Source organism: Esox lucius, chromosome 9 (genome assembly GCF_011004845.1).
Source record: "Esox lucius isolate fEsoLuc1 chromosome 9, fEsoLuc1.pri, whole genome shotgun sequence".
In the NCBI taxonomy this organism is placed as follows: Eukaryota; Metazoa; Chordata; class Actinopteri; order Esociformes; family Esocidae; genus Esox; species Esox lucius.
The window spans coordinates 24,054,640-24,069,690 of record NC_047577.1 but is presented as its reverse complement, the minus strand read 5'-3'; the positions used below and the strand labels follow the sequence as shown (position 1 = coordinate 24,069,690).

At 37.0% G+C, this 15,051-nt stretch overlaps 1 protein-coding gene across 2 annotated transcripts in view; it reads left to right on the top strand.

Annotated features, from left to right (window-relative positions):
* Window positions 1-575: 575 nt before the first annotated feature.
* The window catches only part of gtpbp2b (GTP binding protein 2b), a 35,431-nt gene continuing 20,955 nt past the window's right edge, over window positions 576-15,051 (top strand). Inside the window, exons 1-7 of one of the 2 annotated variants that reach the window (XM_010901729.4) lie at window positions 576-1,116; window positions 1,802-2,121; window positions 4,922-4,948; window positions 5,065-5,249; window positions 5,456-5,567; window positions 10,610-10,807; window positions 11,335-11,509. In XM_010901729.4, coding sequence (XP_010900031.2) covers window positions 2,098-2,121; window positions 4,922-4,948; window positions 5,065-5,249; window positions 5,456-5,567; window positions 10,610-10,807; window positions 11,335-11,509 — 721 coding nt within the window. In that variant the 5' untranslated portion in view covers window positions 576-1,116; window positions 1,802-2,097. The remainder of the gene's footprint in view (window positions 1,117-1,801; window positions 2,122-4,921; window positions 4,949-5,064; window positions 5,250-5,455; window positions 5,568-10,609; window positions 10,808-11,334; window positions 11,510-15,051) is intronic. The other variant, XM_010901728.4, reaches the window with a different exon arrangement.

Here is a 15,051-nt window from a genome sequence, read left to right as displayed (position 1 = left end):
CCTGATTACTGTATACCCACTTCTCTGGGCACCACTATACCACTGCATTACAGTACATCAGTACAGTACAACAGATAATTGGACACATGGTAGGTCTAAAATAATTATGCTAATGTAGGAGTTCATCAAGAAAGTAGCATTGGAAATACATGTTTGTAACAGATAATTGGACGCATGGCCTACCTTCCTTGATGATTTATGTAGTATGGGGGGGGGGGGGGGGGGGGGGCTCTAGGCATTACTGACTCAAATGAACGAAATGCCTCGAAAGATTCGACAAGATCCGAGTCAGTAGAAAGAGTCGAACTTCCCATCACTAGTGGTTGTGTAGAACACCGCTGCCAGTTGTTCGAATGAACGAAACAACTGAAAAAGCTGAACAGTGGTTAACGAGCCTTCTTTACTTAGGCAAATGCTCCGTGCTTGTTTTCATCTGTGCTTTTCATGACATCAGTAATCAACTAACAATATAAATTATTATTGTCAGCGTTCAGTTATCAGTTATAACCATGTCTTCATGATGTTCCTGCCTTGATCTAATTGTCTCTGCGAATGTACATAGACGTTGATCGGAGGACTGAGCTGGAGGACCGGGTATGAAGCAATTGTGATCAAATCCGCTGTCAAACGTTCGAATGAACGATACAATTGAACGAGTCACCTGGAAAAAGGATTCGTGAGTCCCAAATCACCTAAAAGATTCATTAAAAATGAATCAATCTTTCGCGAACTGCAAATCACTACTACACACAGACTTTGTGATGGTGGAGGCTGGACAGCGATTGATGGAGACGGCTAGTCTCAGTTGGAACCATTTCATTCGATACCCAGTCTGTTCCCATGTTTATATGTATTTTTTGCAGACGTGCAACATTTAGTCTGCTATATTGTTGCTGACACATCTGCTTTATTTCTTTTTTAATGGATGTCCGAATATCCGTGGCCGGAGGTGGTACAACTCCGGCTGACGTTAGATCGAATTTGCAAAGACCTAGTTCAGGTAACGGTAGAAGGATGTCATCGAAAAAAACGCGTTCGAAAAAAGGGAAAAGAAGAAAGAGACGGAGGAGTAAAAAGACGAAAATCAACAAAACACCACCATATTTACCGCCGGAGGTAACTTGGCTAGCTAGTTGTTAGGTGGCTTCTTAGCTATATTGTCCAAATGCTAGGCTAGACAATCTTCCCTACATTGTTTACAGTACACTACACACCTAGTAAGACAGGTATCTGCAGTACCGAGGTATTGTCATCTCCAATGATTCTCTCGTAAGAAATGCTCAACTACCTAACTAGATTTATAATCAGATAAGATGCTCATCTAGCTAGCTAAACTCTAGTATTGATGTTATCTAGCTAATGTAGCATATTTGGGAGATGCTGTACTTGCTTTTTCGATGGTAGGCCTACTGCACACTCTGTAGCCATCTAACCATGTTATAAACAATTGTTAACAACAATTGCTGCAATGTTTAGCATATAATATTATTGTGGCTACTGTATCTGTTAGACAAAGTAAAAAAATACGTTATTCAGTCAAATTTAAAATTACATATATTTGACATCTCTCTTTTAATATATTGACTCAGGTTATTTTCCCATTGGCCTCAGATTTTTGTATTTACCGTATTTCTTCAGATTGTCTTACGAGTAGAATGGCTAAAGTCTTTATGCAAAGATAGGTGTAATTATTGCCTATACATTGCGGGGATGAAAGCACATCATTGCACGCAAAATGCAATTTATTTTATTAAATAATTATGTTATACCAATTTTTCACCAATATTTTCTCACGTCCTAGTCCTGTGATGTCAGATTCGCCGTTATGGGCTTGCCTTGTTGCAACAACTCCACAGCCGGTCGAGAAAGTCAAAGATTGAAGCACATCTCACCAAGCCATTCTTACCGTATTGATCGCTCAACCAGAACGTTATCACAAACACTTGAGATGAACACATTCCCCAGCAGACAAGCACAGTTGAGCTCACAGGTGCTTGTCTTACGAAAAGGAGTCACTAGAGCACAACGCGAAAAGACTTCCCTGTCCGACATCCACCATTCAACCACTGCCAGCGCTGAGCCAATTTGAGCTGCTCCATGCTGGACACCCTGGCATTCTCGGTATGCCTATAATACTCGCTTGATGATTATTGCTTAAATGGTAAAGATCAATGACCATTCAATAACTCTTCTCCATTGTTTTTATGTACCATAAGGGGATATAATTCTCTATCTGATGTGCAAACCCTGTGCAATGATCTGCTCTCTGGTTCTGCTTCACATATTTAGTACTTCTACTTTGGAAAATCTATTGTATCTACCTTAAACTATAGTGCCCTCCACAATTATTGGCATCCCTAGTAAAGATGAGTAATAAAGTGTTATAAAAAATCTACCTTTGGTGAAATCGCTGTCACTCAGAAAAAATGAGAAACATCCAACCTTTATTGATTATTTTCAGGGAAATAAAATCTTTAATCAAGAAATAATTATTTCTACAAAACCATGTGCCACAATTATTGCCCCTGTGCATTTGTTCAACCTCCTGTTGCCAAATAAAACACCACTGAGTCTTCTCCTGTAACATCTAATAATTTTATGGAATACAAAGCAAGGAATCTGAGACCCTTCCTTTTTACAGAATCTCTCCAGATCATCCAGGTTCCTTGGTCCTCTCTTATGTTCTCTGTTCTTCAGCTCAGCCCACAGGTTTTCAATGGGGTTTAGGTCAGGGGTCTGAGATGGCCATGGCAGAAGCTTGATTTTGTGTTCAGTGAACCATTGTGGTGTTGATTTTAGTGTATGTTTAGGATCATTGTCCTGCTGGAAGTTCCAGTGATGACCCTGCTTTTGTTTCCTGGCAGAGGCAGCCAGATTAAGATTTAGAATTTCCTGGTATTTCATGGAGTTCATGATGCCAGGTACCTTAACAAGGTTCCCAGGGATTTGGAGGAAAAAGAGCCCCACAACATCACAGAACCTTTACCATATTCAACAGTGGGGATCAGATTCATTAAGCTGTCCTTCTGTTTACCCCAAACCCACCTTGAGTGTTTGTTGGCAAAATGCTAAATTGTTGTTTCGTCTGACCATAGCACTCTTTTCCAATTAAAGTTCCTGTAGCATTTAGTATACTCCAGGCGCTTACGTTTGTGGTGTAATGACAGGAACAGCTTTTTTTTTTTGGCATGCCCTCCAAATAATTTGTTAGCATGGAGGTGGTATCTAATGGTAGTTTTGGAGACTTCACAACCCCAAGATGCTACTCTCCTCTGTAAATCTCCAACATTGATCTTTGGGGATTTCTTTTGAATGGGTCCTCATCCAGGCAAATTTGTAACAAATCAAATTGCTTTGAACTTTTTTAGTATTGCCCTAATGGTAGATATGGGCATTTTCAGGTGATTAGCTACTTTTTTATAGCTGTTACCTGACCTTACAAAGCTCAACACACTTTTCCCTTATTTGATTTGTGTGTTCTCCTATCTTTCCCATGTTTATGTATGGATTAGGGAATATGGCCTATGTGTCACCTAATATTTATGCCCAGTGTAAAAGGAAGTCATGGATTACTGCTTGAAATAGGGCTTGGTGATATGATCAAAAATCTGTATTGCGATAAGTGGACCCAATTACCTCAATAGCAAAATAAATTGTTATCAAGTTACTTATTATTATAACTTACACTAATTTAGTTAGCAGAATGCCTAAACTGCATTGGAATATGGCACAATTGTACTGTATGGCACAATTGTACTTGTACTGTTGTATTGTTTAACACAAACGTATTGCGATATACAGCTCCAGAAAACATTAAGAGGCCATTGCACCTTTTTCTTTCCTTTCCAAAAAAGTTGAAAAGGAAAGTTTTGAGTGAAGAACAGAAGCGTTCAATTTGCAGTGGTCTCTAAATTTTAACCCTTCTGTTCCTCACTCAAAACCTTCCTTTTTGACTTTTTTGGAAAGGAAATAAAAAGGTGCAGTGGTCTCTTAATTTTTCCCAGAGCTGTATATGTCACCCGGAATTACTTCCTTTGACCTGTTGTTTTTAACATAAAAGCTTTTGTGGTGCTATGCTATAGTCTTGTGTAATGAAAACATGTGATTTTAAAGTTATAAGAGGCAATGTTCCCGACTCATGCCAACAAGGACCTAGACAATTAGAGAACATTCCGTTCTCTAATTATTCGGGTGATGATATCATAAAAGATCATGCTGTTAAACAGTACTGTTTTGTTGTAGTCAAAATCCTAATGAGTAAATTGTTTAAGGATTGATACCGAGGGTTCTGTGTGTGAGTGAGAGATCCATCTTATCTTGGCCCACCTCACAATTATCCTTTAAGCCAAACTCATTCTCTGGGCTCCAACCAGTCTTAATTGGTTTTGTTAGAAATCATTATTTCTAGATTTTTTCCCCCTGAATAAATTAAATTAAAGGTTGGATTTTTCTCATTTATTTCAGTGTGACATTAAGCTATTTCACCAAAAGGAAAACATTTTATAACCCTTTTTTTTTACTCATCTTTGCTAGGGATGCCTATAATTGTGGAGGGCACTGTTATTAGTCACGTATGAATCACACCATCATGTGGAAGCATATCAATATTATAAATAATTTATATATACAAATCTGGTTCAAAAAACATTAATCCACAAGTCAGGAGTAGGCTGTTGCTTATCAAGCTAGCTATTTCAGCCATGGTTCTGAAAAGGCAGAAGCCTGTAAATTAATTAGTTCATTAATATATTTTATAATACAAAATAAAAATGTTGTTTAATTTCTGGCCCAGATTGAAGTAGAATATAATTAACATCATCAACCCCTGATGCACTCAAATCTGCAAGGGTACTCCAAGATTGCATATGAAGGATGGAATTAATACACATTTTATCTACTTGTTCTGTTCTGGTTCTTTCAGGCTGAAGAGGGAAACATTGAATATAAGGTATGGATGTACCCTTTTGCATGCTATCTTCCAATTCACCTGTAGCTTTTGCTTGCTCTCAAACATGTGGTTTACTTGTTTTGCAAGTGCTTCCCTGTTCTCTAACTTCATTGCAGCTGAAGTTGGTAAACCCCACGCAATGCCGCTTTGAGCACCTGGCCACCCAGTTAAAATGGCGTCTTCAAGAGGGACGGGGTGAAGCAGTTTATCAGATTGGGGTAGAAGACAACGGCCTGCTAGTTGGACTGTCGGAGGGAGACATGAGAGCTTCCTTGAAAACCCTACGCAGGATGGCAGAGAAGTACATCTTTAGCTTGTTTGCAAACCTTTCCAGGCACAGTATGATCATTTATTTTGTTTAGTTCTGTAAACTCATTGATTCTTGAATATACTGGCTTATAAATGCGTAATTAGCTATTTGACCATTTCCGCAATGTATTTGTAGTACCTAGTTTGCACTCAGTCTGTGGGAAGTGGGTTATGCATGTTTTATCTTTGCTTTGGCAGGGTTGGTGCTGACATCACACTTCTGAGAGAAAGAGAGGTGGATTACGACTTGGATGGAAACTGCAGAAAAATTGCAGAGGTTCTTGTTCGGAAAGTTCCGGACGACCAACAGGTGAGAGGAAACAGCGACCTATGACCATTCACCTAAATTATGTCAGCCTAGTGATTAATCTTCTTTAGCTGTTTTCGTCCTTACAAAATTGTCTTTTGAAAGGTTATTTTGAAAGGAATACATCAATGATAATGTTTTTTTTCTACACAGGAGATAATACATAATTAACGAGAAAGTTTATAAAACGGTAAAAGCCGTGTTGTCAACAAATTTTTACAATGTTCCTCCAATTAATATTATCGAAAATGTATTATATAACACTGTGTTTTGACAACATGTAGTCTTTATTCCCCATCCACGTTTGTCTGGTCCACTTTGCAAGTCAAACTTGGGGTGAGCTTGATAATGAAAGCTAGCTGGTCTCCTTTGACAGGGAGACCAGGTTTAAAAATATTTGTTGAAAACAAAAATGAACTACAATGTAGTTTGCTTTTTGTCTGCTGTTATAAGAAAGGGTCACATGGCAGTCACATGATCATCCATCAAAATTCTCCTTCCATTTGAAAAGACCCATCTAGCAAAACAGTCATTTATTTAGAAGACAAAAAATTATAATGGCTTTACAACTGATTCAAGCCAATTAAAAAAGACAGAGCAGTGCATCCCCTTCCCCAAAAAACCTGTTGCACACATTAACCTAATTATTGTTATGATTGTGAATGGTGTTGATACATCAGAGACTAGATGAGTCACTTTTCAAGAACTGTGTTTTTGAAAGAGCTTTTTCAATAGTGTGATTATGTGACTGTTGTTCATATATGTAAACATTTAATTTGTCAGTAGTACCTAAGTAGTACTTTTTCTTGAGTAGATTGCAACAGCAACAATAATTTTACTGAAAATGAGATTTTCAGTATGTCGCTGTTGGGTGCATACCTCATATATACAAATGTGTTTATTTTTTTCATAAATCAATCCCTATTATTTCGCAGAAAAGGATTCAAAACAATTTTACCAATGAGAATAATTCAAAATAGCACACGTTTTCAATCTTCTGAATAGATTTTTGTTGATGTTTGTAGAACAGCCAAACATGACCAGAGTTAAATAGCACTTTAATTAAAAGATAGTGTACAGTATTGTGCAAAAGTTTTAGGCTGGTGTGAAAAAATGCTGTGAAGTTAGAATCCAAAAGGTAATAGACTACATTTATCAATTAACAATATGCAAAGTGAGTGACCAGAAAAAAACTCTAAATCAATATTTGGTGTGGACACCCTTTGCCGTCAATTCTTCTAGGTACTCTTGCACAAAGTCAGGGATTTTGTAGGCATATAGTCAGATTTATAATCAAACAACTGTACCAAACAGGTTCTAATGATCATCAATTTAATTTGTAGGTTGAAACACAATCATTAACTGAAACAGAAACAGCAATGTAGGAAGAATAAAACAGTGTGAGGAACAGCCAAACTCAGCTAACAGGGTGGAGTTGCTGAAGACAGTTTGTAATGAATGTCACTTCAGTTCTACTTTCTGAGTATGAATTATCATATGCAGTAAACGACAGAACAATATGCAAACACTGTAAAATATTTTGCCACAAACTCAACTGACTGGCTTCTTAGCAAAGTGCTCATATTAGGCTTGGTGTACGGCATCTCCGGAAAAAATCAAGAGACCACTCCACTAGCTTTGAACTTTTTTAGTATTGCCCTAATGGTAGATATGGGCATTTTCAGGTGAGTAGCTACTTTTTTATAGCTGTTACCTGACCTTACAAAGCTCAACACACTTTTCCCTTATTTGATTTGTGTGTTCTTCTATCTTTCCCATGTTTATGTATGGATTAGGGAATATGGCCTATGTGTCACCTCATATTTATGCCCAGTGTAAAAGGAAGTCATGGATTACTGCTTGAAATAGGGCTTGGTGATATGAGCAAAAATCTGTATTGCGATAAGTGGACCCAATTACCTCAATAGCAATATAAATTGTTATCAAGTTACTTATTATTGTAACTTACACTAATTTAGTTAGCAGAATGCCTAAACTGCATTGGAATATGGCACAATTGTACTGTATGGCACAATTGTACTTGTACTGTTGTATTGTTTAACACAAACGTATTGCGATATACAGCTCCAGAAAACATTAAGAGGCCATTGCACCTTTTTCTTTCCTTTCCAAAAAAGTTGAAAAGGAAAGTTTTGAGTGAGGAACAGAAGCGTTCAATTTGCAGTGGTCTCTTAATTTTAACCCTTCTGTTCCTCACTCAAAACCTTCCTTTTTGACTTTTTTGGAAAGGAAATAAAAAGGTGCAGTGGTCTCTTAATTTTTCCCAGAGCTGTTTTTAACATAAAAGCTTTTGCGGTGCTATGCTATAGTCTTGTGTAATGAAAACATGTGATTTTAAAGTTATAAGAGGCAATGTTCCCGACTCATGCCAACAAGGACATAGACAATTAGAGAACATTCCGTTCTTAGGGTGATGATATCATAAAAGATCATGCTGTTAAACAGTACTGTTTTGTTGTAGTCAAAATCCTAATGAGTAAATTGTTTAAGGATTGATATCGAGGGTTGATTTGGTGTGTGTGTGTGTGTGTGTGAGAGATCCATCTTATCTTGGCCTACCTCACAATGATCCTTTAAGCCAAACTCATTCTCTGGGCACCAACCAATCTTTTATCGCTGAATCATTTTCAAGTGCCCTGTGAATTCTCCTTGAGAAGATTAGTTGCAACTGCACAGTACACAATCAGAAATATGTCCATTACCTTAGTTTGTTGCTTCTTTTTAATGCATTAGAACACATTCCTAACAAACTTGTATACCTATATATCCAATGTATTTCTGCTTCTGTTGCCTAAATAGATTGGAACAGTTGTAAACAGTAACAGAATAGGTAAAACACAAAACATTTTGGCGCTTCTGTTCTGCCAGTGTAGAAAAATAACAATTTCTCTCTTTCCTATACCAACAAATATCACAATCTACAAGAACAGAAGGACCTAATTTCTTATTACTGTTCCAATTACTCATCATCTGTTAAGATAGTTTGCTCATGTTGAAGTATCACTCTGAAAGAGTAGTTCATAATCATTTTTTAGTTCACCATCTAACCAGATTTCAGTTGATATATAATTATATCTGATTGTTTTGTCTCGGAACTACAATCAAATTCACTTTTGTTTAATGCAATGAAATGCCTCAATTTTGCCTGGACGTTTTGAACAGTATCAAAGTCTGGGATTTCCTCATTTCAACCGATTCATCTTCTGAGTCATGGCATCATTGTACTCCAGAAAGTAGTATCTCACTTCAGATTTGATGATAAAACTAGCAAAATTCAGGGCAGCAATTGATTCACAGCTGAAGCAATGCGATCACATTTTCAAAAGTCCCGGGATCACAATGATTAAAAGGGTTTTAGCTTAAAATTGTATTCGTATTTATACCTTGCATACTAGTTTGTTATTAAGTCACATGAAAGATCACATCTTCAAGAAGGCATTTCTGCAAAAAAGACAAAATGTCCCAGAACTTGTTTTTCTTCTTAAAAACGTCTCACCTGAAAAGTAGTGACATGTGACATTCGCCCCAGTTCAGGAATTCTGTCACATTAATCCTGGCACATCCAAGACACTCTGTAATCCTGTCATAAATCATGACCCCCCCCCTTTAAGTCCTATCTCCCCAGACCTTGTCCTGAAACAGGGTGTGAGGGTCCTGATTAGAGGTGAGTGACCCAATCTGTAAACATGTTACACTTTTACACAGGGAAATAAAGAATCCAGATACAATTCCTATCTTTCTATACTAGATAAACTCTCAAAGTAATAGTTAAAATGTTCTTCTACTTTAAAGAATGTCTCAACCCACTGTCAATTTGGCTTTCAACCTTAGAGAGATAACTGATGGTCATAACCAGTCAAAACCAGAATAATGAACACAAAGTATTCAGTGTAGCCAAATTTGATTACCAATTTTGATAATGTCACCAGTAAATCTGTTTCTTTTCTAAAGAGTAGAACACTCAAGGGGTCTGGGCTTTTGGGGTCTGTGTCTTTACAGTTTAGTCTAAGTGAAACTTCTCAACTTGGTTTTCTAAATATAATTTGATGCAGAATTACTTTCTCAGTTTCAATTAAAATATAGCAAAACTTAGTACCCAAGGAATAACAAAAACATGCTCCCTAATCAAATATCAAACAAACAAACTGATCAATCACATTCTCATAGTCACTATTCATCCCAACAAATTAGTTCTTACTTTGCTAAACCAAATCAAAATGTTAAGATGTATTCCAGTCAGCCATGACCATGTTAGATTTGACATCAAACAAGCAATAATGAAAAACAAATTAGACAAATACTTTGAACACTAAGGGCCATAACAGATGGCAATTTTCTTTTTTAACTATGCAAACAGGAAAACACAATTCTTCATGTAACTCTTGAAGCACCAATTTGATTCGCTTTGAACTCTCAGTTCTGCTCTTTTCCATCATAATTAATCATATCATACCCCTGCTTCCACATCATAAAGTCACTGGAAAATGACACCATGAATGAAAGCAGAACACAGGACAGAAATGAAAGAACATGGATTAAAATCCTGCATCGCATGCAAGGTCCCCCTGCTCAAGGTCCTGGAGTGGCCTAGCCAGTAGAAAATCTTTGGAGGGAGCTGAAAGTCCATATTGCCTAGCGACAGCCCCGAAACCTGAAAGATCTTGAGAAGGTCTGTATGGAGGAGGGGGCCAAAATCCCTGCTGCAGTGTGTGCATACCTGGTCAAGAACTACAAGAAACGTATGATCTTTGTAACTGCAAACAAAGGTTTTTGTACCAAATATTAAGTTCTGCTTTTCTGATGTATCAAATACTTATGTCATGCAATAAAATGCTAATTAATTACTTACAATGTGAAAAATTACAGACTTCTACATGCTTTGTAAATGGGAGAACCTGCAAAATCGGCAGTCTATCAAATACTTGTTCTCCCCACTGTACATCATTGATGAAGACAAGTGAGTTAGTTCCTGTGGCAGAAATGCTGATCTGTTTTAATTGCTTATTTTGTGTGTGTGGGAGCAGTTCTTGGACCTTCGTGTGGCGGTGTTGGGAAACGTGGACTCTGGGAAGTCCACTCTGTTGGGTGTACTGACCCAAGGAGAACTGGATAATGGTCGAGGCCGGGCACGCCTTAACCTCTTCAGGCACCTTCATGAAATCCAGACTGGCCGAACATCCAGCATCAGCTTTGAGATTTTGGGCTTCAATAGCAAAGGGGAGGTGGGTAACAGCATCTTCTGTTATTTTCTTTATAGCACATTTCACAGCTTATTCTACTTTTGTGGTACAATAAAAGTAAAGACTGTTTTAGCTAGACCAGAAGTATTCTTTGCATATCAAGTACCAGCTAGAGGGATGTGACATGTATGGACAAGAGCTTAACTGCAATATTCGCGCAAAAGATTATATTTGCTTGTGATCTGTCATGGTTTATAAAATTTGAAAGCACATGGAAAGTTCAGTAGAATATTGGATGTGTATATCCTTTTATTCTAGTAATTTATAATAACATGAAAAAAACTGTACCGACACACAAATATTTAGAACATTGTGTGTGATTTGTACATAGTTTTCTTGTTCGCGTTTCTCAAAACTGCGGGCCTAGTTCCAATGATCACGCTTCGCCACTGCTTAAATGTAAATGTGAAATATTAGTAATTTAACGAACCATTAATCTTCCTAACCCATTACAACAGTATAACAACACACTGCAAGTTAATTGAACATCCTCTCACATGCCTTTTGAGGTGGTAAACTACAGTGACTCCCGTACAGCTGAGGAGATTTGCGAGAGCTCATCAAAGATGATCACCTTTATTGACCTGGCCGGCCACCACAAGTACCTGAAGACCACCATCTTTGGCCTCACCAGCTACTGCCCTGACTTTGCCATGCTGGTGGTCAGCGCCAACACAGGAATAGGTAAGCCAGATCATATAGAAATTGCTTTTATGGCAAGAGTTTGTGTGGCCTCTTTAACGACAGTCATTTTCAAATATTTATTTTGCACAGCATACTTTCAAATCATATGTGTGATTGACTACTTTGTATTTGACCACTATCTAGTCACAAAGGGTTATCAGAAATGTTGAAATGTACTGCCAAAATATTTAAATTCTGGACACAGAATTGTGGTATTTGTCATACCATGTAATATATATAAAATGTATGTTTTCTATATGGAATGCAATCATAAAGTTGTGAATGATTATCTTAAAATATAACCCCATCAACTTACTCAGTTTTTTTGGTGTTTTAGTTTCTGCAAGTTTCTGCATGGAATTTTCTTTAGATTTGTACAGTTTTACTTAGTATGTCAGTATACTGTACCGTAAAGTAGAGAACAAGTAGTAGAAAACATTTGTAGACTAACAGTGCATTACAGGCCCATTCCTAACATTGCAGGTTATATTTGGAAGGGTTGGGTTGCTTTGTTATATGGAGAATTCATAATTGAAAATAACATGCTGTTCCCAACCGCACCACTCAGGAATTACGTTCATACAGTATACAGCTAATTTCTGAACTGTGATTACGTTCAGTAAGAACATAAATTAATGGAATTACATTTGCTATCAAATTATCCCAAGTGATATTGGTCCTTAATAACTCGCTATTATGTTGCTGCTTAACATTTCGCCATTATGTTGGGCCTTAACGTAATCAATCCAAATTGAAAAACCCCTATGTACAAGTTACTTTTACAGTTAATGGTTAGGGTTCACTTAGGGTTAAGGTTTAGCATGACAGTACAAGCATTAGGGTTAGGAATAATGTTAGGGTTAGGTTACAGTTAAGTTTAGGCATCACAGTACTGAGGTTAGGGTTACGGAGAAGGTTATGGGTAAGTTTACAAAAACAGAAAATTGCAGTGTAAACAACACAATTCTACAACAAAAACATTTCTCTTGCTAGAAACAAACTCAAAATCATCAGACTAAATGTAAATTGCGGTAACACCCACCCACAGTCCCCGACTACAACACCCTAGCAAACTAGCACTCAATTCAATTTTTTTAGTTGCTCTGATACAATTATGATTAGTATGATGTAGTGTTTCAAAACTCTTGTTACAAAATTCCAAACTGATCATACTTGAAAACCACTGATTTGGCTTTCATTTGGTTTGTAAACATCTTTCACAACAAGATCAGTGATTCAACCATTAGGTTGTCTTAACCATGACACTATTTATACATTGGGAATGCAACTTTTACCTCAGCCATTAGATTTTTGCTGAAAGAATGTTTATTAACGAAACTAAAGTGTACTCTTGTGCAAAGATTACTGTAGATGGCTAGCTAATAGCTATATAGCAGTGTTTACTATGGAATATTTTCTTGCTTTTGGGGGAATGTTGTTGAGCAGGGCCCTGGGGGGAGTGGGGGGGTTGCGAACATTAGCCCCCTGACATAGACCTACAAACCATGTCCAAGCGCTAATATATTACCATGCCCTCCTAGAGACCTCCTCTACTTCTTTCCTTCCCCTCCATCCTCTTCATACAGATGTCACTGATCTAATTACAGCATTTTCTTACCGCGTTAAGATCAAGTAGATTGGGTCAACATGCGGTAGATTGTGTCAAACTGTGATTGCACTATTCCAAACACATTGGGGGGGCTAGAACGCTGAAAATTCTATTAGTTCTCAAAAAAATTTTTTTGAGAACTAAAAAAAATTTTTTCAACGACATTCCAATGTTCTCCTAACAAATTTAAAAGCTAAATGTTTCTGGTTGCAACTTCATCACTGGTGTAATTATGAATTGTTTTAATGAAGAAATACACCAATAGCCTACACAGAAAAAAATACTATTTGTTTAAACTAATAAAATACAAAGCAGAACTATCTGTTACAATCATAGTCTTGAAGTACGGCATGGTCGAGAAACATGACAGTTGGGGAATTTACTTGAAAATCGACAATAGGCTGTCAGAGTTTACACTATTACTGTATTTAATAGACAAATGCGTCAGTCAGTTACTTTTTGCAAATTATTTGTTTCTACAAATCCTGCCAATATGGCCGTTAAAATTCACAAATTTTAGCCATATTGAACAGCTATCAAACATATGTTTTAAATAGTCATACTGTACAATAGCCTACATTTAAATAGCTATAAACCACAAACTCTATGATCCAACAAATGTTTTTTATTTAAATTAGTCAGCAGAATGAACTCTTCACAATCTTTGCTAATTGGGCATGCAGTATAGGCTACGCCAGAGACGTTGCTATGATCACAATATATTCGGGGCTTAACTGTGAGAAGTTTTTCATGGAAGTCCCTATGGCGCTGCCTCATGTGTTGAAATAAGTTTGTTGTAATGCCACGTGTTGCTCTAACTACTGTCTTACGGGTTTTTAATATTTGGCCTACATTACTTTGTGACATCTGCTGACTGATTTGAGACAGACAGCTGGACATTTTAATTGTAAACGTTTATTGTCTTTAAATATAAAAGGTAGGGGAATTTGTGTGGTATGAGCACTTGTAGATATGTGTTGACTGAAATTGGCAAACTCAGATGTTTACAATTCAAATGTCCAGCTGTATGTCTTCAATTTGTCAATCAAACTAACAATACATTATTCTGTTCATGCTTCTCACTCGTCCCAATTTATTAAAAGTGAATTAAAGTGAGTATTCTTAAAACATCCCAATTACGTTTTTATTTTGTTTTACTAATAATGAATTATTGTGATACCTTTTATGAATTACATAGGAAGCTGGATCATCTTTATGTTTCTATAAAATAATTAACAAAATTTCAGACAGATTATATATTTGATATTTTGTTTTTCTCATAATAAAAAATAAATTTAATGAATAAATAAAAAATAAGTTGAGGTAAAACGGATTTTGTCCTGCTGTATGTGATCAATATTAATCAACTATGTCATCAACATTACACTTCTCATTGTTTGATCCACATCGTAATTATTTTTATAGACAACGATCTTTTTGCACATTGTTTTGATTCCAAAATCATGTGTCTGAATAAGGGATTTTGAGGTCAATGTTAGAAACATCTCAACAAATAGGCTACCATGCAAATTATGTCAATCTTGGAATGGCGTTGTCATTGTACACTTTTGGACTGGCTCGATCGCACAATCAGGAAGGGCTGTTTAATACAGTTTCACAAGCTTTTTGGGAGTGGTGGAGGCAGTGATATCATGCAGGTTAAGACAATTACTACACCATTGTATTTCTTCCTGAGGCCCAAATAAGGGCTTTAGACAACGAGGCACCGAATCTTGCCAGACAGGGCAAGTGGTACACCACAGGAGGTACAGGAGGTAACACATGGTCAGGATGAATATCTTTTGGGTATAAAGAAGGGAGCAGGTACAGGAAGGGAGTTGCAGAGTTACATGACAATGGGGACAGAAAACACAATGGACTTCTAACACCTTGGCCTGATTGTCGCATAATTCAAGAGAGGCTTCAATGCAAG